General features: G+C 34.7%; 1 protein-coding gene and 1 pseudogene across 1 annotated transcript in view; one reads left to right on the forward strand and one right to left on the reverse strand.

The window, feature by feature from the left end:
* The window catches only part of PTPRQ (protein tyrosine phosphatase receptor type Q), a 213,317-nt gene that overhangs the window by 21,118 nt on the left and 170,203 nt on the right, over nucleotides 1–21,996 (reverse strand). Inside the window, exons 34-35 of the mRNA XM_070409661.1 lie at nucleotides 7,243–7,324; nucleotides 4,022–4,112 (exon numbers count right to left, since the gene is read on the reverse strand). Of these exons, the coding sequence (XP_070265762.1) occupies nucleotides 4,022–4,112; nucleotides 7,243–7,324 (173 nt within the window). The remainder of the gene's footprint in view (nucleotides 1–4,021; nucleotides 4,113–7,242; nucleotides 7,325–21,996) is intronic.
* Nucleotides 9,170–12,759, forward strand: LOC139005214 (uracil-DNA glycosylase pseudogene; annotated as a pseudogene).

Raw genomic sequence — 21,996 nt, forward strand, 5'->3', positions numbered from 1 at the left:
ACATCTCCTACTGGGGATGTGCCCGCAACTCAGGTACATGCCCTTCACCGGAATCGAACCCGGAACCTTTCAGTCCACAGGCCGACGCTCTATCCACTGAGCCAAACCGGTTTTGGCTAAAATCTTTTCTTTATTGTTTGTTTGCTTGTTGCCATTTGAAACAACAAATAGACCCAATTTTTTAACATTTCTCCTTCCCCTTCTAATTCAAAATATTACTTTATTAGTTCACTAGATTTCTCTATATTATTTACATCTATTTCTGGAGTACTTATTCTCTTCTATTAATTTATGTGCTTATTCTTGATTTAATACCAAACTTTTAATTATTAGAATTTTCAAGATTTGGAAAATATAAATAACCCCTATTACTTTTCTTCAAAATATTAGATTTTTTTCCCTGAAGATTTTTTTTTACCAAGTTGGTAATATAATTACAATTTCCAGTGCTAATTTTAAGTAGACATGGGAATAATAAAAATAATATATTATTATTAATTAATTATTTTGAATGATTTTTTAAAAACCTTAATGAGAAGACACTCAATACCTGAGGAAAAATGGGAAAATGAGTTTGGGTTTGAATTCCAGATGATCTGTCTACTATCTTCCTTTGTTACCTCAGCTATAATATGTAGCTATAATACTTATTTTGTAGAATCCTCTTGAGGAAAACTTACATAAAGCTTATGGTAAGCATTCAATACGTTTTTTCATATTCTTAAAACTTGAGCCCATGTTATAAGTTAAAATGACATAGCCAGATTGTTAGTAACTAATGACTTGCACAATGGTTTTAAAGTTAGAGATGGGAAATGTTTAGCAAATTCATGCTGATGATTATGTTCCAAAGATTCTGAATTTGGTATGACCAAACTATTTTAATGACATGGTGGCTAGTCCTGTAACTAAGGAAGGTTTCTATTCACTCGATACGTCTGTTTATAACTATCTGAGTCAACAACAAGTTAAATTTTTTATTCCTAGTGTTGGAACACTCCTGAAGGTCATGATGTCCTGTCAAGCAGAGATTTGCAAATCTCTTCTGCAAGTATTTGTGGCTAATTCTAGCATCTTAAAGCCCTGTAAGCTAATATCTTCTAAAATGCACTGTGATATTTGAAATTCTACTTCCTACATTACTCAAGGGAAACAATGCACTTCACTGATCTGGCTCAGGCTGAAATTCAGATTCTATTAAAATGAATTCATTCTCTACAGGAGAAAACACATTTCTGCAGCTTTATGGCTTCTTTGCAAGCACAATGGGTAAATATATTTAGTCTAAACTCCTTTGCTTATTCTGTGTGTGTGTGTGAAGGGGTGGGTGGTGGATGTACTGGACATAGAGGTGGCTGTGAATTCCCCACTTGCCATTTAACTCAGGCTAGGAAAGTGATCGTGTTACTCCCAGACTATAGATCATAAGGGCCTATTCCTAAGTCTTAGACACTCAGAAAGTTAGCATTTTTTTGTAAGATAAGCAACCTACTGATTATTTACAATCATAAGAACATATTGAGTGTTTTTCCTGTTTCACTACTGGGCAAATTGATTTACATGATTATTTCATCTGATCCTCACAATAACCTTAAGAGATAGAAACCACAAATATGTCCAGTCACTAAAGTAGTTAGTGGGTAAATAGGATCACAACCCAGGGTATTCTATTAGAACCCATGTATTCTTAGCTTATTTTTTTTTATTACTATACAGAGGGTATGTGTTAGTTGAATTAACAAATTATTCTAATAACATTCTGGGAAAATATAAAATTTTACCTAACAAAATTATTTCTTTTAGGGCCTCCAACTCTTTAAGACAGTGGTTCTCAACCTGCGGGTTGCGACCCCTTTGGCGGTCGAATGACCCTTTCACAGGGGTCGCCTAAGACCATCCTGCATATCAGATATTTACATTACGATTCATAACAGTAGCAACATTACAGTTATGAAGTAGCAACGAAAATAACTTTATGGTTGGGTCACAACATGAGGAACTGTATTTAAAGGGCCAGAAGGTTGAGAACCACTGCTTTAAGAGGACACTTAAGAAAAAGGTTTCCCCATGCAAATCCATAGATATAGATGTAATATATTATTTGAAAAAGTACCATAGGTTTTCAGTACTGAAATTAAGAAGAAAGCAGAAAACAACGGGATATTATCCATTTGACTCTAACAAAGAAAAAAAGAAAGCATGAACTTCTATTCTAATATTCCAGAACATCATTAATTTACAACATAAGTCCATCACTAACAATTATTTTTTTGTCATAGCCTCAGAAATCAAGAGTTGGAATAATCATGTGCCTCAGTTCTTCTTGTTCTAAGGTTGTTTATTAAGTCCCATCAACCATCCTTATTCTCATTTTATCCTATTAGTAATAGGTTAGTACTGTTTGACTATTTTATAGCTCTGATGTGAATCCAGATAATAATGCAGTGAAATCCTAATAATAAAAGATTGAAATATCACATTTAAAATACCTAACAAATTTTTACATATTTAAATTAAATATTTGATTCTTGACAACTAATCAGACATATTTGATTTACTTATTTTACATATACTGACATATAATAAATTCAGTCAGACAACTATATAATTGTAAACAAATATTAAATATTACATAGTAACTGTCCTTCAATCAAACTATAGTATTTATTTTCACAGAATATCACTGAGTGTGCATGAACTAGATAGTCTGGAAGAAATTTAGGTACAGATGAGTATAAAAGTGTAATTTCTATAACTCTTAAACTTATGATGCATCCAACCCAAATTAACTCTCTTAAAGGGAAGACCAAAGGGCCTGTTCAGAAAGGTTATGTCATAAAAGTTTGGAGATGTAAAACATTTCTTATTTTCTATAAGGTCTTATTTGTCAACTGCTCTTAAAGTCATTTACTTACGATTTGTTTTGTTCCAGAAAGGATTTTAGGATTAAAGTTATTTGTATTTTCATCCTATTCTAATTCTTGGGAATTATCAGATTCCATTAGATTACTACCTCCTATATCATGTTTCCTTAAATTTTTTATTTCATGTCTCAGTTATCCTCTAGTTCTAGAATATCAGAATTTGGCCCATTTCTCCCTATCCATATACTTTGTGACTTTACATTCTGTGACTGTATCCTTCCCTAAGTCCATGTATTTTTAGACAGAAAAGTTCAGTTTTTAAGTATGGAATGTTCCCCAATATAGCTTTGAAAAGACATAACACAAAGAAAAATATTATATTTACTTTAAAATTAAGAATATTTTAAAACTTTAGATTTAAAAAAAATATTGACAATATTTAAAAACATCACAAGTGGCACTTTTTATTTCATAATATAAAGGGTATTAAATTAGAATATAGATAGCAGAAACATGTTAAAAAATACAACATAATATATATAGCTATTATTAACAGAAGTATGTTATGTTTTTTTCTTTAATTCTTAAAGCAATAATATGTTTTGTTTTTCTTATTGATTGAAAAACAAAGCCATTTTTAGTATGGTAAGGCAGAGTTCAGCCTTATTTGTAAAACCAATCCTGGTAAGCATAAATGTACATTAACTTTATTAAATATATTTGATTCTCAATGAATATTTTGCAATTCATTTTTTATATTCCATAAGAAAACAATGCAATTCTCTTAAGGGAAACTAATGCACAAAGTTTCACGTGAACTTTCTCTTTTCATTTGAAAATTATGTCGGTAGGAAGATGTTAGAGAGTTTTGTTACTTGGGTTAAATTACAAAGCTGAAAAACTATTAGGTCTACAGTTTCTTGCACCTGCATTAAGTGAACCTTGTGTGACAAGCTGCAAACCATGTATGTTAACTTTAATAAAATTAACAAAGCAAAAATGCTATAATTTGAAAGTTGCTGCTAACAAAACACATTATTATAATTTAATTAATATGCAATAAAATATATTTAAGAAATGAAAAAAAAACTAAGATGCATTTTGTGGTCATGTTAAAGCATTTCACAGCTAAAACCAGAGATGGTAAGAGCACATACATGGTTTTATGTTTGGAAAGCGGTTTTTTGCTCGGTTCCAAGGCAGATCGGCATCAGTTGAAGAAAGATCCTGAAGAAATTTTGGTAATTCCTGTGGAATGAAGTCATTGCACAGTTTACAGTGATGTCAAAGGTAAACAAGAAATTCCACTTAGTAAAAGATCATTCTTTTTTCTAAACTCTTTTATATTTAAATTGAAAACTCTCCTCAGAACTGTAGAAACAAGGTATAATTAACCTTAATGAACTTATGTAAACTTTCACTGAAAATATCCTGAATAAAAGTGGTCAGTTGGGCTATTGCTCTCTGGTATAATTTCTTTATACTTTGGGAAGCTTTAAGACGTGGCAACCATATTAGTATCCCTTTCCCATATTTTCTTAGTGGTTTTATTATATATACATATAATATTATTTAATATTTTAATGTCTACTTAGGAGGGGAAAGGAGGCCAGTGATTTATTTTTTGTTTTTTCTCCTCAGGCAGTGTGATTTCATGCCTAGTAATTGGTACAACACTGGTCAGTTTGAGAAGATGCCAAAGGTCAATTCCTGCTTTCAGAAGGCATTGCTAAATCGAGAGTAGAATGCAAAGGTGCGATTAAGAATGATCAGACACAGATGAAGGGTCAAGGAGATCTATTATTGACATTTTGGTGAAAAATCATGATATCATCTATTCATCATTAAGAAAGTTGGTGCTAAAAAAGTGTTGAGCTGAGATTTGTGTTGAGCTGAGATTTACATTTTCGAAATTTGTCATTTTTCATTTTAGAAATGTCTCAACTTGCCAAATTCCTTAAAAGCTACTAAAATGTTTGTTTTTACAATTCATTCAACATCATTATAAATTATTTATTTTAATTGAATACTTCTCCCTCCCACTTTATTTTATCTCAGAAAGAAAATCTGGACAGTCTTATGCAGGTGGGTAAGTGTTAGAGCATAGGGGCAGTGTAAACATCTGAATTCTGGGGTGTTGGCATCAGAGGCTTAGGAGAAAAAAGAGGAATCCTATAGCTTCCATGTGTCACAGTTTTGGGAGCATATTTGAAAGAGACAAAGAACTATGTGGGAGAGGGGAGAAGAAAAGTGAGTTGGAAATTACCTGAAAAGTGGTACTTCTATAATTATTTCACATATAAATGTCCATTTATAGACTTAAATGACTCTGGCCTTGATAATCAATACACAATTACCAGGCTGACTGTTTGGATAGTAATGTTACACTTGATGGCCTCAACCGTCCTCCCTACTGTTAGCTCTTTCTTCTATTGTTTCCTCTTTTCAGTGGGATCATAGTTGGATCGTTTTGCATCCTTATGCTCTTGCATTCATTCCCTCTCTCTGGAATACCTTTTTCCCTTCATGTACTCATTGGATTTCTGTCCGAAATTCATCTCAAAGGTCACCTTTTTGTGAAGTCTTTTCTGACTGCTATCTTAACAGAGTTTATCCTCATTTCTTAATGAATATCTCTGTCATGATACAGTGCCTCTGTAATTTTACATACATATCTGCAGTTATAATATGAACTTCTTTCTGGTAGGAATAATGGTCATAATAGCTAATACTTGTGCCAGCCACTATTCTTAGTATTACACATGTTCAATCATTTTAGTCTTCACAACTCAATGAGGTAGATGCTAACATTTTATAGATGAGGACAACAAAGCACAGAGAGTTTAAGTGATTTGCCCAAGGTCACTTAGATATTAAATATGGAATTGATATATATCAAAGTGCCAAATACAATGCCTGTCATATGATATAAGCTTATAAATATTTAAAGTATAATATGTGAATATAACCTGAATTATAAGTTTTTTCAAATATATGCATCAAATATGCATTTGTTTATTAAAACATAATTTTGCTTTAACAAACTTAATACAGCATTAGGATAAAAACATTAAAACAAATCCCTTGCGCATATATATATGTATATATATATACATTTATATAACATATACACAAAACCTATATATTTATATAAAAACGCTCCAAGTTCTTAAAACCATGATCTCCAAAAGAACTAAACTGGAAACTTTCTCAGTATAATATATGTGAAAAAGTTATTGCTAATAAAACTTTTCATCTACTCAGTCATGCATAATGTAATTATATTCGCTTCTATTCTAGTGAAATTACACTTTTGCTTCTGAAAAATTGTGAGTTCCTGCTGTGTAAATGCTAAAAAGAGTTTTATGGTACCACCGATTTTGTTAAGTCCAGACCAATATTACTTAAGAAGCATAACCAAAAAGCTGTAGGAAATACCATTAATCTTCTCACATTTTTTGTTATTATTCCCTGAGAGGCTGAAATATTATAATGCTGAACCATTCAAGCCAATTGTTCAATTCTTTGTTTCATAAGTTCACACACTATATGAATTTCATGAAAAAAAAGTTTTGGTGACATTTAGAAATCTGTTTTATTTTCATAATACAGAATAATCATCTAAGTTAGGAAAGATGCTTACAAGTCTTAAAATAACTTGTGAATCTGATATCTACCTTTCATTTTAAAATAACTTCAATTTTATAGCTATATAAAATGCTAAAAGCAACAAAACTATTCTTAACTTTTAAATAGTTTTTAGGTGACAAGTTCTTTACTTACTTTCCATAACATGAGACAGCATTATTTTCATAGTAACTTAAAAATAGGCCTTGTAAAACATGGACAGTCCTTATCTATTTTTTATTTTTGGACAGTTCTATAAATAACATTATTTGTATAATCTCTGGACACATCAACTTCTGCTCTCAGGTTCACCTATACCACAAACATAAACTAAGCTGGCAAATATAAATTGGAATTATTTAGTTTCTATATTTAAAATAATTACTTAAATATAAACTGCATTTATGGCATAACCCAAGCCCCATACTCAAGAAAAAACTAATGAATACAAGTGCTATAAATTAGAGTCTACTTCTGAATGAGAGAGCAGAGAAGAAACGAGGCTAGGATGCTATCCCCGGGAGGTCTGAAGAAGTGCACCTTTCCTGACACAGTAGGTGAATAATTCTGTTCAGGTTGCACCAGAGGCCTCCCAGTGTAACATTACTATCCAAACAATCAACCTGGTAATTGGGTATTGATTATCAAGGCCAGAGTCCTTCATGGCCTTGCATGCTTAAAGTGGACGTGAAATGTGACACATGAAACGGCCAGAGGTCTGGCAATGTTGTGACAACTGTTAGTAACATACCGAAAATTCTTCTTGAAACTTTAGGTTGTTGTTTGTGCAAAGCTCTTCAACATGTTGTAGGAAGGATTTCTTGCTGATCGGCCTTCAAGCAAGAAGAGGTATAAAATGGAGTCACATTAGGTTGAGTTCTTTCACTTTAGTATGGCACTGGTTAGCAAGTTAAAGAACAGCAGACATTTCAAACCCCATAAACCACCCAACTCCAGAAAGTCACTCTGTCATACTTACAAAATTAACTTTTCTCCTTTAAGTGCACTTTCTTTGTATTCATGGTTCAAAATTCCTTCTATTTTTAAGTGACTTTAAGTGAACGATTTAACATTTTAATGAAGAAAGTTTTCAAGTAAATGTAGGGGCATAAAGTTATCATTGAATCCTCAAGCACATAATACCTCTTTGTCATACAGAAAACATTTTATACATTACAAGGTTTTAGAAGATATAAAATATTGCAGTGACCTCATTCTCATAATGACATGGCTTTTAAACCCCAAGGAGTTTAAATATCCCCGTATTACTTCCCAAGCTAAAATACAGACATGCAGACTTCACCCCAGAGAGAGAGAAAGCATTTCTCCAGTTACCATGCAATTAGTCATGCTTTTATGATTTATATCCAGCCTGGAGGTTTTTCTAACAAACATACAAGAAAGGAACCATACATTATGATTCATCAAATCAGAGAGTCTAAAGTTGATATGCAAAAAGAAGAAAAGATATTTGATAAACTTACTTGATGGATTTTCTATAACTAAGTAACCTGCAACAGAGATTGTGTTAAATGCGTTATGAGTTGAGGGCATGGCTCTTTCTAAAAGAGTTCTAGATTAAAATCAGAAAAATATAAACCAGTTATGTATAATGTGGAATGCTTTTAACTGACATGTGATCATTATTTAATATTCTATTTCATTTTTAAATGTTATATATTATTTGGACCCAAATGTAGACAAATGATAATTTAGCTTCTCTCACAATCTAAGAAGGAGCTTTTCTATATTGCTTGGTATTTGGGGCACTACATTAAAATGGGTCACTTTTTAATATATTGCATAGTATTTAGTGGTATAAGAAAGTTAATAGGAATTTAAAAAATATTTTCTTTGTCCATAGAGAATGCTGAACCAGGAAGAATGGGTCATTGAAAAATGACATCATATTGCCTAAGGCTTGTTTCATGAATGAGTTTTGATGAACATATAATCGTAACAAAAATCACAATCATTTCAGTTATTTTAAACATATCTTTTGTGACAGTTCATTGGTCAAGTTATTTATACTCTGAAAAAATTGAAATTATTTCTAGCAGCTAAATAGACAATGTAACACACAAATTCAGAAATGAGCACATCTTCAGTAACAAGTTTGTCATGCACAACAAATTAGCACTGCAAAAACACAGAGGCCACAAAGTATAATGAAATAAAGTAAAACATATAACATAGTTTTACATTTTAAATATTATTGGGGATAATTTTACTGTATTCCTTCAATAAAGAATCTTTATAAGAGGATGCTACGTGAAGTAAAGGATGAATGGAAGAAAATAGTTAGATTGAAAAACATGGCATAACGAATATTATGAAGATGGTCATAAAGGGGTGTGTTCAATGAAAAAAACATGAGTCAAAAAGAACTATATTTCATTCTAATACAGGGATTGGTGAAAAGCACTGGGGTGGTGGAGCAAGTATTATCAAGAAGAATGATAGAATCTTGGTTAATACTGTAGGTGTCCTCAAGCAGAAGGAACCCTCTCCCAGCTTCTCAGGCTGTAACCTGGCAGAGCATCCCATTATCAAACATGGCATGACAGTGATAAAGTAGCAATGTTTGAGCAAAGTCTTGGTGGGTGAGCTTGTGGGCTTTCCACACACCCTCCAGTGATTCTAAGAAGGCAACAGAGAAATTCTGACTCCAAACGGATATGGAGATGGCTGAATGGGCTATTACATCAGAAGAATCCTTGGTTTGGAAACAGGAAGACAAAATCTGAAATAGAGGCCTTGGAAATCCTTCAGACATGGCAACAGTAGGAACTGGGGAAACAATTGGAAATAACTACCCCTTAGGAAAGACCATCAAGAAAAAAAGACACTGTGGCCTAAACCCACACTACCCAAGACCCTTTAGATGCCTGATGCCTAAATGCTCCCATGCCATGATGTTCCTCAGAAATAGGAATGGAAAGGGAATTAGATGGGGCAAATCCTAAATAACTGAGCTTCAGATAGAAATAAATGAGATACTTGAAGTATCAAATCTATTTCCCTGTTATCAAACAAATGAAAATTCTTGAGTTGCATGGAGATCATTTTTATAGCCACAAGGAACATTTTTCAGTTTGTGATTGGTGAGATTCAAACAAACTACATCTGATTTAATTACAAGCTCATGGTCCATTTATTTAAGGACAATCAGACTGAACAGATTCTCTCTTTTCTCACAAGATCCAGGATTGCTTGAGGATCCAGGCTAGACTGGTAAAATATTTTTACTGGAATATCTAGAATCTGAAATAGAGCTAGTTTCTGGCCAGCCATCAATAAATCATTTGAAGAATCAGTTATGTTTAAGACATTCCCAAAAGATGTTAAACATGAATAATCATATGAAAATATAAATAAGCAAGAAAGAGCTAAAGCAACACATTGTTATTTTTATTTTTTATTAATGATATCTATTCTCATTTAGAAATTATAATTAAACAATTTGTTTCTTTCAAGTAAGTTGTTTTCAGTGAAAAATACTACAGAAAGTTTATTTATAATAATTCTTCTTATTTTTTTGAAATATTTCTCTAAAAATACTAATTTTTTTAAAATATATTTTATTGATTTTTTACAGAGTGGAAGGGAGAGAGATAGAGAGTTAGAAACATCGATGAGAGAGAAACATCGACCAGCTGCCTCCTGCACATCTCCCACCGGGGATGTGCCCGCAACCCAGGTACATGCCCTTGACCGGAATCGAACCTGGGACCCTTCAGTCCACAGGCCGATACTCTATCCACTGAGCCAAACCGGCTTCGGCTAAAAATACTAATTTTAAAACATAACTGGCTAAATATTGGACTTGAATTAATATTTGTGAGGCTTCAAATACCTGCTCCAGTTACATTATCTTGAGCAAGTTACTTTGATCTTTCTGTGCCTCACTTTCTTAATTTGTAAATGGGATAACATTATATAAATCAAGCCCTAGCTGGTTTGGCTCAGCTTGCGAACTGAAAGGTCCCAGGTTCAATCCTGGTCAAGAGCACATGCCCAGGTGTAGACACGATCCCCAGTTAAGGGGCTTGCAGGAGGCAGCCAATCAATGATTCTCTCTCATCATTGATGTTTCTATCTTTCTTTCCCTCTTCCTCTCTGAAATCAATAACAAATATTAAAAAATTATATAAATCAAGTTCATATGTGTAAAATTTTCAGAAAAAGTCCCTGGTTTTGGTAAGCAATACATAAATATTAGTTACTATCCTTAGTACTATAGTTACTTTTTCTAGTTTATTTTGTATAACTCAAGTTCCTCTTACGCATTGTTTCTATGACTTATGATATAGAGAATATTTTTGGTTTCTACAAGAATATTGTCTTAAATATACTCAAATATGGGTAAACTAGATTGTGCTGGATTAAGCAGCAAGATTTCCTATTTTATTTTTCCTAGTCAAGGTTTCTGCATAAAGAATGGTCACAGATATCCAGACTTCCCATCCACGTCTGATTTTCCAGTTCCCGCTGCAAGATCCTAAGTGGATTTCAGTTTTCATGTAATCATGTGAAAGCATTTCTAATCATGCTCACATTTTTCACATTATTCCTTACATTTCCCCTTCAGACACTCTGCTTGAACTCCAGATATTCTCTTGGAATTCCTTCCTCTCCTTTTGTTTCATTCCAGGTGTTTTCTCACAACTAGATTCTTCTGATTTCTTAATATTGATTTATATGATAATTTCTCCCTGGAATTTTTCCTCTTTTATTACAGAGAAAATAATATCTTCCTTTTTAGGACAAATCACCTTCTACCTTGTATTATGGCTATTTAATTACATGCATTAAGGACACCGCACTAAGGTCCATGTATTTTTGAAGGCAAGGTCCGGAGTAACACTTGATTTACCACAAGTCCCTCATACCTTATTCATAGTAGACAATGAGTAAATCATTGTTAAGTATATAATGTGGATGAATTCAGACCAAGATACACAGAAAGCTAAATACAAGTGCTCTGATTACCATGAGAGTATTTGAATCAAATCAATTTTCACTAAAATATTAAGTAATTGAGAATTCTCAGAAGGACCTAACTCAAAGCTTTGGATAATTATGATCACTATACTTATCAGCAAACAGTATAGAGTATAAACAAAGGTCAGATCCTGCCATCTAACACTAGACGTTAACAGGTGCTAGATACTTTTGTTAGGAAATTAGATATAGGAACAAAAAAAATCGCTCTTGCCTACTTAAGTAATAAAAAATAGGTTTTAAAAAGGAAGTAGGGCCTGTTTTGGCTTTATTTTCTTTTGTATCACTCTAAACCCAATCACTTTCTGCAATCTGTCCTTCACATTTGGATTTATATAATGTAAGAAACAAAGCCTTTAATTCTTATGCAATTGTCTAATTCTTATGTAATTGTCCAGTCTAGGCTTATGTTACAATTTCATTTGCAATAAAATTTTCAGGCCAGCCTGGCAGGTCCCCAGACCCGTTTGCTTCCCCCTGGACTTCGGCATGATCGGCCAGAAGATGCTCTACTCCCTCTCCCGGAGGCCCATGAGAAGAGCAGGGATGCAGCAGCCAGCCCGGCCAAGAAGGCCCTGGCAGAGCAGGAGGTGCCCAGCACATGGCCAGTGGGTTTCAGTGAGAGATGGAAGCACCTGAGTGGAGAGTTCAGAAAACCATATTTTATAAAGCTAACGGGAGTTGTTGCAGAAGAAGGAAGACATTACACTGTTTATCCACCCCCACACCAAGTCTTCACATAGACCCAAATGTGTGACATAAGAGACGTGAAGGTTGTCATCCTGGGACAGGATCCCTATCATAGACCCACGGGCTCTGCTTTAGTGTTCAAAGACCTGTTCCACTTCCGCCCAGTTTGGAAAACATGTATAAAGAGCTGCCTGCAGACACTGATGGTTATGTTCCTCCTGGTCATGCAAGTTTATCTGGGTGGACCAAGCAAGGTGTCTCCTACTCACTGCTGTCCTCACGGTCAGAGCACATCAGGCCAATTCTCACAAAGAGAAAGGTTGGGAGCAATTTACTGATGCAGTTGTGTCCTGGCTCAGTGGGAAGTCGAATGGCCTTGTCTTCTTGCTCTGGGGTTCCTATGCTCAGAAGAAGGGCAGTGCCAACTAGGAAGCGCCACCACGTGCTGCAGACTGCCCTCCCCTTCCCGCTGTCGGTGTACAGAGGGTTCTTTGGATGCAAACATTTCTCTAAAACCAACTAGTTGCTGCTGCAGAAGTCTGGCAAGGAGCCCATCACCTGGAAGGATCTGTGACCCTAGACTGGGAGGTGGGGGGGAGGAGGGGGTATGCCTCTGGGCAGTTTCTAGAAGATCCTATTGAAGTATTTGTCAGTGACAAGTCGAATTTTAAAAAAGTAATTTCCCTAGTGATTCTTAAGCACTCTGCACATGGGGGTGAAAGTTTCGGTAAAGCAGCCATGAGCCAGGCTGCCCAGGAGGAGGAGCTTTATCCAGTAAAGACTGTACCCTGTGACCAAATGTCTGTGGCTTTGGAACCTGACTTTGGCCTAGGCCTAGATTCTAGGCCCTAGAACAGTGATGGAGAACCTTTTGAGCTCGGCGTGTCAGCATTTTGTAAAACCCTAACTTAACTCTGGTGCCGTGTCACACATATAAATTTTTTGATATTTGCAACCATAGTAAAACAAAGACTTATATTTTTTGATATTTATTTTATATATTTGAATGCCATTTAACAAAGAAAAATCAACCCAAAAAATGAGTTCATGTGTCACCTCTGACACGCGTGTCATAGGTTCGCCATCACTGCCCTAGAATATGGTCTTGGAAGGGAGAGGAGGTCAAATTCTCTAGACTCTCTTCCTCTCTGTTTCTTTTATGGTTAAAAATTGGGAGAGAAGCACCTTTTTGGTGTATGTCAGCTGCTACATGTTTTTGCCCGTAGGTTAAACTTTAGCTTCTAAGGCATTGGGTGTTTTTCTTTAGAAAGGGCCCCTTTGCACATCCTGGTGTTCCAGTCTGGGCCAGGTCCACTGCCCCTTTGCTCCTTTAAAGAGCCCTCAGGCCCCTCCTGGAGGGAACTAGGATTTTTTTGGCAGGTCCCAGAAATTAGAGATCAGTTTTCTGACTGTAGCAGAGCTTCTTAAGGAACAATCCTTGGTGTGAGCCTTCAGCTTGGCAAAGGCCAAGAGAAGTAGGCTGGGTCTTATTCCCACTGTCCTCTGGGTGTTTCTAGGAATAAGGAGTGGAAGTTGAACAGAAAGAAAGAGAAAAGGGGATTTGTTTAAGAGATGAAATATTTTTCTGCCAGATGTATCCCGAATTGGGTTTTGAAGGCTGTTTTTTTTATGGACAAATCACCTTGGGATACATTTTCTAGAACACTGGAGAATTTTGATCTTTTAAAAACTACTTATGAGGATGCATATATTTTTTTTAATCCTTTTTTAAAGATGCCATCTTTGTTAGGTCTGCCCCTCACCTCTAGATCCTGTTAAACATGCTGTTCTGCTGTTAGCTGGGTTCAAAGTTAAACCTACCAGAGTTTGGAAATGAAAGGTTGTTGAAGTTAAAAAGAAATCTCCAAGTACTTCTCTGGATAGCTTAAATTTATGCCAAAATGGGCATGAATTACCTATTTCAAATAAAAATTAGATTTTTTCCTTGTTGTTGTCTGTGGTATTCAGATAATAGTCCCATATTTTATGGGTATATTTTGCCCTTAACTATTGGCTATGGTTCACATTTTATTTTTCTTTTAAGTTTTAAAATTTTATTTTTTAAATAAGATAAATTATTAATCTGGACAATGAATGTGGAAAATTAGAAAAGAAGGTGGGACATAATATGAGGAAAATGAATTAACTTATCACTGATGAGGTAATTAAATTTCTTTAGGAAAAAATGTTTGGTTAGATACAAATAAAAATTTACAGAAATTGATGTGCATGAGAGTTAACAATGTTATTTCAGGAGAGCTATTTTCAAAACAAGTGCTCCGTGGTGACCTTCCAAGAAACTCATACAGAACACTTCTTTTTATTAACATTTTTTAAAACTTCTAAAATTCTTAAATGGAGAGTATTTTACTGGTATGGTACTCTTGTTTTATTCACTTACTATATAGGGTATCCCAAAAAAGTAGATACCATTTTGAATAATTATAAAGGCAGTGTTTATTAAAATATACCTCATTTTCAAAGTTGAGCAATCAACTGTTAAAATGTGTGTACATTTTTGGTGAGTCCCTGTATTTAAAGTTATTGTCAAGTCATATTCAGCTTCTTAGTATACAGATCAGTTGGGTAACTGTCCAGATCTCAATAAGATAACCAACCATGTTCCAATATAAAAGGCTAAACAGTGTTATTACATGAATCTTAGCTGTCTTAATTCCTATGGCCTTTTGCTGAAAAGAGTATTATTTCGTGTCTGGGCTCATTTTTTAAAAGTCTATCAAAAACTTAAATTCCACTCAGATTACTCTTGATAGTCCAGAGAGGAGCCATTTATTTATGTTGGCAGTGGTGATTGAAGACCTCATTGTCACAGAGACTCGGCTTTCCCTCAAGGTCAATGAGTTGAAATCTATAGGGAATTAAAATATAGTCCAAATAGAAAGCCATAGATGGTAGCATATAGATGAGCAGCTTAAATGAACATTACCAGTAGCATAGGACAAATTAGGAAATTTTGTGTTTTCTACTAACTAGTTAAGTTAGGCAAAAAAGAAAAGAACCTCAAAGTCTATTGCCTTGATATAAAGATATGACATTTGCACACACTGATATGTACTTCATATTAAAATAAAAATTTGTGAACAATCCTATCTCTCTGGTAAAATGTATTAATTAATCTTTCCAAGTTTTGCAAAATGGTGAGTGTGAGTTTTTAATTGCTCTGACACTTACATCTACTTCTAAATGATATTCTATTACTTATCCAAAACACTACAATGCTGTCAAAGGTGTCTTAGTTTTGTTCTTGCTGTTGTTTTTATTTGTCCCACTTAAGTAGCATTCTTTCAAATCCTTCCTCATTTTTCATAAAATCATCAATAACTTTTCTGTGGGCTTAATTTAAATTAAGATATTATCCTAACCAGTGGCTGGTACTATATAGCTGATGCTAAAACTTCATTTTATAAGGTAAATATACAACCCAAGTAAGTCAGTAATGTAATGTTTTTCTTATTTAACTAGAAAAACAATCTATTAGTAAGTGATATCCAAGTACTCTCCCAATATGTCTCCTTATATCTGTAAGGACAAACAGGTTGAAAAGGAACTCAGCCATTGGAAGGGCAGCTCTTTGGAGGCTGCCTTCCTTTTGTCATCACAGTATTTCCAGTGCCTAGAACAGGGCCGTGCACTTGATAGATGCCCAATTGTCACTTATTTTATTCAAGCAAAGTGAAACGGACTTTTAGATAGCTAGGGGAAAGCAGCGTTCTTGCTGATGTCAAAGAGCTGAAATAAGATCCCCAGGGTGCAGGAGTTATATTTTCCTCATTACTAAGCCTCTCCACATTAGCACATTTGAAAACAAATTCTTGACAGTTGGTGTATTTTGTCAACCATGTATTCTAAATTGAAACCATGGGCATAAGCTTAGCTACCCCAGGGACAATAGGGCTGAAGCGGTAGATAGGGAGGATGAAGAGCCTGCTGACAGCTGTGTGAAAAGATGGGCAAAGTTCTCAGCGAGGACTTAATGATGAGGAGGCTGGTGACATAACACCATCGAAAAGGAAGTCCTTGCAGCCTGAACTATTAGCTATGGAGGCAGATAAGCACTGAAGTTCCTCTGGAAGGAGTTAGGAGGCAACCTCAGAAAACTAAATTTGGAAGAAGATCACATCTACTTTAACAAATACAATTTGTGTAGAGGTGTTCTATAAAGATTTTCATTAACCCAAACTATTATGTTTAGTTCTGACTGAGCAGGAAACTATGCAGGACACTAGGAGAGAAAAATAATTGGTGAAAGAGGAGAGACAGTGAGGATTCTATGAAAAAGGGAGCATTTTTCTCTGAGGTACTAATGGCGTAAAGCAAAAGGATTATGTTTAATGATGACGAAGAAAGACATTCAGTAGAATTGCTCAAACAGAAAACTTGGGCGTCTGGAATGCTGAGAGGTCAGCTTTGAGTGCTGGTTAGAGATGGATCTTTTATGTGTGACATGATCACTTAAATCTTTAGCTCAAGAGTGTCTTACTTTGACAAATGTTTGAATCTGATCAAGCAGGTCCTTTGAGGAAAAGGTATTTTCATAAAACGATTTTAATTCTGTAAATGGAAACTTGACAATTAGTTAATAAACAGTAAAACAAGATTAATTATGATTCCCAAATGCTAAATGTGATTAGAATAGAAATAGGCCTGGTCTCTTCTGTTTCAACCAGGCCGAGTACTATTCAATAAGAATGTTGGGAGCATTGGCCCCATCCAGCACTGTGGCTCATGGAGACTGATTCCTCTGTAGTAGATTTGAGATTTTGAAATCAAATGCATTTTCACTCTCTGCTTCCATTTATATATTTTGCAGGAATTAACTGATTATCTCTGAGACATTCAATCAATTGCTGGGTTCCAGTCTAATGCTGACATTTTGCTTTCAGAATATAGTAACTTTCGCGCTAATATAAAAATGACATTTCTGAGCATCAGAGGAGTGCCTGAAAATAAGCACTCCAGTTGGGTGTCCAGTGGTCCGGACAAAATTAAAGATTCCATGAAATGTGCTGCCCTGTGTGCTCCAGTGTCAGGGAACAGGAAGTGGCAGCATCTTGGTCCTTACAGATTACCACCTGCAGCAGTTGAAATGAGCTTGTGTGGAGTGTAAACCCAGCCTCCACTTGTCAGATGGCAAATTCAGCCCTTGTGCCATGATTAAAATAGGACAAGAAGTATGTGAAGAAATCTAGGTGAACACTTGTTTTTCTATCAAAGCTAACACAACATGAGAACACAGCAAATTCTTAGGACATGCACATTATGGATCAATGTGCATTTTGATAAGATTAACTTTACCATATCAATAGCATGCAGTATTATAGAGGGCACGTTGTAAGTAGAAAGCATGGGGGATGGCTTTGAGAAAAATAGCAGTTTAAACAACAAAGCACTCAATAATATTTTAAAATACAGAGCACACCACCTGACAAGATTAAAATAGTCACAGCAGAGCTCTGCATCACCACAGTAACTTACTGGATGACAAAAATCTCCTTGCGTCTAAAGAAAAATGAAGAGTATCTGGAAGTAAAGATTCATTAATTATTGAGTATACAAACACTGAATTACTTTTGATATTCTACTATAAGGACATGTGCATTAAATATTTTAAGTTTTATTCTACTTCAGTATATTTCTTATTCTGAATTCATATGCTGGTCAGACATTTCTTATTTGGATTCTCATATTTTTGCAATTGCTTATAAAACAGTTTAAAACATAAGTAAAATTAACAACCAGAATCTGCCAAAGAACTGATGGCAATTAAAATGCTAACTGTTTTACATAAAATTTCCTGTGTCAGTCAAATACTATGTATTCTTATGAAAGCCACAATCAAAATTGTACTACTAAAGATTTTCCAGTTTCTGCATATTTGAACTTATATTCAAATGCCATCATTCCTTTGTCCCATATCAAAAAATTCAAAAGAAGGAGTGCATTCCTTAGAATTGGTCCCTGATAGAAAATGCTGCTTGAAGAAGGAAACCATGAGCCCTTGTGTATTTGAGAGGGTTAATATTGATCTCATCTTGTATGCCTCAGAGTTAAATACACACTACACACACACACACACACACACACACACACACACACACAAATATAGGTGTATTTTGATATCTCAGAATCAAATAGGCCTGGGCTATAACCATACCTGTCTTATTTACTAGATGTATGACCTTGAGCAGTTACTTAAAGTCTCTAAGTATCTTTTGTTTTTCATTTGTGAACCAAAAATAAGAGTACCTACTACAAAGACTGAAAGTTATTTGTGAACATGACATACAGAATTTAAAACATAGTAATTGCTCATAAACAGTAGCAATTATTATGTTACCAATCCCTCTATGAAAGTAAATTAGGGTAATTTTAATTTTACAAATATTATAAATAACAATAATAACAAAACCAAATGTATTTTGATTTATAGTTTATAAAGAACATTCATAGGATTCTTTCAAATGGTAGGTTTCCTGAGGACATAGCTGTAAATTGAACAAGAATTCAACACACAAACATCTAAAGTTATTGAAGAAGGAAAGATATTTCTAAACTACCAATTCAACTGTTTGCTTTATTTTGTTGAGAAATTTAACTCCATTCATTATTACTGAACTTGGCCTTGAGTCTTAATGTACCATTACATTCACTCAACTATAGTAGGCAAGATCATTAGTATGGGATGATACACAAAATTTCTGGGGGGGAAAATTGAGGCTAAGAAGAAATTGAGTGTCTGTCAGGTAAGAATATTAGAAAGTTTGATTAATGTTATTCTGCAATTTTTTCTGATTTAGTCACCATAGAAACCAAACTTCTGTAACTTAAGTGTGAAAAGGAGGTGAAAATAAGCCCTTTTAGAAAATAGAATCTTTACCTTGTGTTATTTAATTTTTTGTCATACATCTTTGGGAAGTTAGTCAGCGTTGCACTTAAATCAGTTTAAAAAATAATCCATGGGGCCAATCACACTATCTTAAAGAGACAGGTCTCTGTTTTACCTGTGCATGTATTGCTGACCTTGCCAATATTTTCACCTAGAAACTTTTCTCACTTCAATGAGTTAAGTGGTGTGCTTTGAAGGAGTCACCACAAAATGTTGTTTCATTCATTTGTTTATCATATAATAAAACCAAAGGATCATTTGCTAATTTGGTAAATGTGTAATGGATGAGCCCAAAATATTAAATGTTCTTCCTAAAAATGTGGCTTGTGTTGTCAAAACGTAAAAATAAAATATGCATAATGAAATGACATAATTATCATTCCACATAAGAATTTGAAATGTTATGTTGGTGTACCCAGACTGTTCTCATGGAGTTATGGTGTATTAAATCTTTGAGTTTTATTCTCCTTCAAGAAGAAAAAGTATAAAGTGAGAGCATTCTTCAGATCTTTTATGAAACAAGGTAAAATATAAACTAAGCAATAAGAATTTACATATATAACAATTATAGTATAAAGCTTAAAATGTACATAATAAAGACATAGATAACATAAAATCCTATATGATAGAAGCATAATATGCAAATCAACCAAACAGCAGAACGATTGGTTGGTGGGGGGTGGGGCCAGCAAGCAGGCAGCACCAGGCCAGACAAGGCACATGCTAGGGGGCAGATGGAGGGGACTGTGATCAGGGGACAGCAGAGACCAGCAGCAGCAGAAGGGCAATCAGGGGAGGGGAGTCAGGGCCGCCAGCTGGCACTGTCCCCTGATCAGCCTGCCTGGTCGCGTCCTGCAGAAGGAGGCCAGACTGTGGCTTAGGCCCACTCCCAGTGGGAAGTGGGCCTAAGCCACCAGTCAGACATCCCCTGAGGGCTCCTGGACTGTGAGAGGGTGCAGGCCAGGCTAAGGCACCCCCCGAGTGCACGAATTTTCATGCACCGGGCCTCTAGTAGTTAAATAATTTTTAACTATAAAATCTTTCAAAGGATTTAATGTTTTTTTGTCAACTAGATAACACCCTATAATTAATATTTTAATGATTGATTAGATATTCTCTTTTATTATTTCTTTTATGGACATGTGGAGACATATAGCCGTGAGGAAAATTGCAAGTCCAATTAGCATGAAGAAATTGAGCAGGTTCTATGGAAAAGAACATGCTTGAGCTTAAGTAAGAAAGAGCATATGGGTAGACTTAAAGGAAATTATCTAAGTGCTTTCCTGCAAATGACAAAGACATATGGCATAAATTACTCAACATTTTGGAAGCTAACTTAAGCTCCTTAATTCTTCACTTCTAGAACCTATCTGCCATCAGTCTCTGTGGCTCCAGCCTCATCAGACCTGCATGGTTTTGAATAGGTTTAGCTTTTTCCAGCACTTAATCATGGATCCTCCTCTAGTTACTATTTTTCTAGTCTTACTGTCTAATGTATTAGTGACTTTATTAACATGAAAAACTTCAACAAATAATAAAGCTAAAGATAGATCTCTGTAATGAAGAGTTAATACCCAAACCACTAGATGGCTATTTTAACACATTTCTATAATAAATCAAGCAAAGCATATTATTATGTGCCATTGGAATTACAAACAGAATGTTTTACAGTCACGAGTACTGGAATCATATCAAACAAATGGGAAAGTAAAAAGCATGGACACTAAAACTTCCAAGTTTGTTATTACTAGGAGTAATATATACTAATTTTCTATGTGTGAAAGTAAATAAGACATTTAAAATATATTTGAAAGACACTCCTACATCCTTTTACAAATAAAGTGACATGTAAATAAATGTGAAAATCAGAAAAAAAATAACCAGGAGTCAAAGTTAAATAAGGCAGTCCCTGAATTATAAACACTGAATAATAAACAATCTGTAAGTCCTCACTCACCTTTTCTATTAACTGCTATAACAGTAATTGTTAAAAAATAAACAAACAAAAATACAGCAACAATAAAAAACAACCTTCCACCTTTTTATAATGGCTGTGTTCAGAAGTGGAGGAAGCTTCAAACTGTGCAAACATGTAGAGTTTAGGGGATCTGACCTTTCCAAAGCCCAAAGTTTGCCTAGAAATGGTACCCTCCTTAATTAAGAATACGTTCTCTGATACTGACTGGCTTTACCCCGACACACACTTTATTATTTGATATCTGTGAAAGACCTACTTCCTAAGGACTTTTGGAGAACTAATGAAAAATATTTTTAAAAAATTCTCTAAAAGTTGGTGCTTAGCAGTTCACATTTTAGTATGAACAAGTTAAAACAACTACAATTAATTGCACTGAGAGACTTGAAGTTTTATCACTTGCACACCTTGGGGTGTAGAAGAAATAGACTGGGCCCCAGGCCCGTGGAGGAGGCAAAAAGCCTTGAGAAAAGAGTACAGAAAAGCACTTGCAAGAATACTACTGAACTTCAGTTGGCCCACAGAGACTAGACACTTCCCTTCACTAGGCAGTATGACCCTTCAAAACCTGGGAGACACAGCTTCATACTAGTAATGCTCTATTGTTCCTATGATGTGGTTTCACTTTGGCAGGTACCTGGGGAATTTATTGGTCTTTTACACACACCATTTCTTAGATTGAAAACTATGCCTTGGGTAATATATAACCATCTTACACATAATCTTTGGAGTAATATCCATTTCAGATGGGAATGGTCTGTATTAGAATATTAACATAGATACATATCTAAATAGAAAGAAGTTTTCATATCCAACAAGCCTAATTTCCTTGTAATTTAGTGATAATACTAAATAATTTCTATTCTGTAGCATCTGGAAGGCGCCTGCTCATCAGGTGACACTTCTCTCTATAGCACAGTTTAGCTATC

This window comes from Myotis yumanensis, unplaced genomic scaffold (genome assembly GCF_028538775.1).
Source record: "Myotis yumanensis isolate MYYU_CA2020_CCGP unplaced genomic scaffold, mMyoYum1.0.hap1 SCAF_3, whole genome shotgun sequence".
Taxonomy (NCBI): Eukaryota; Metazoa; Chordata; class Mammalia; order Chiroptera; family Vespertilionidae; genus Myotis; species Myotis yumanensis.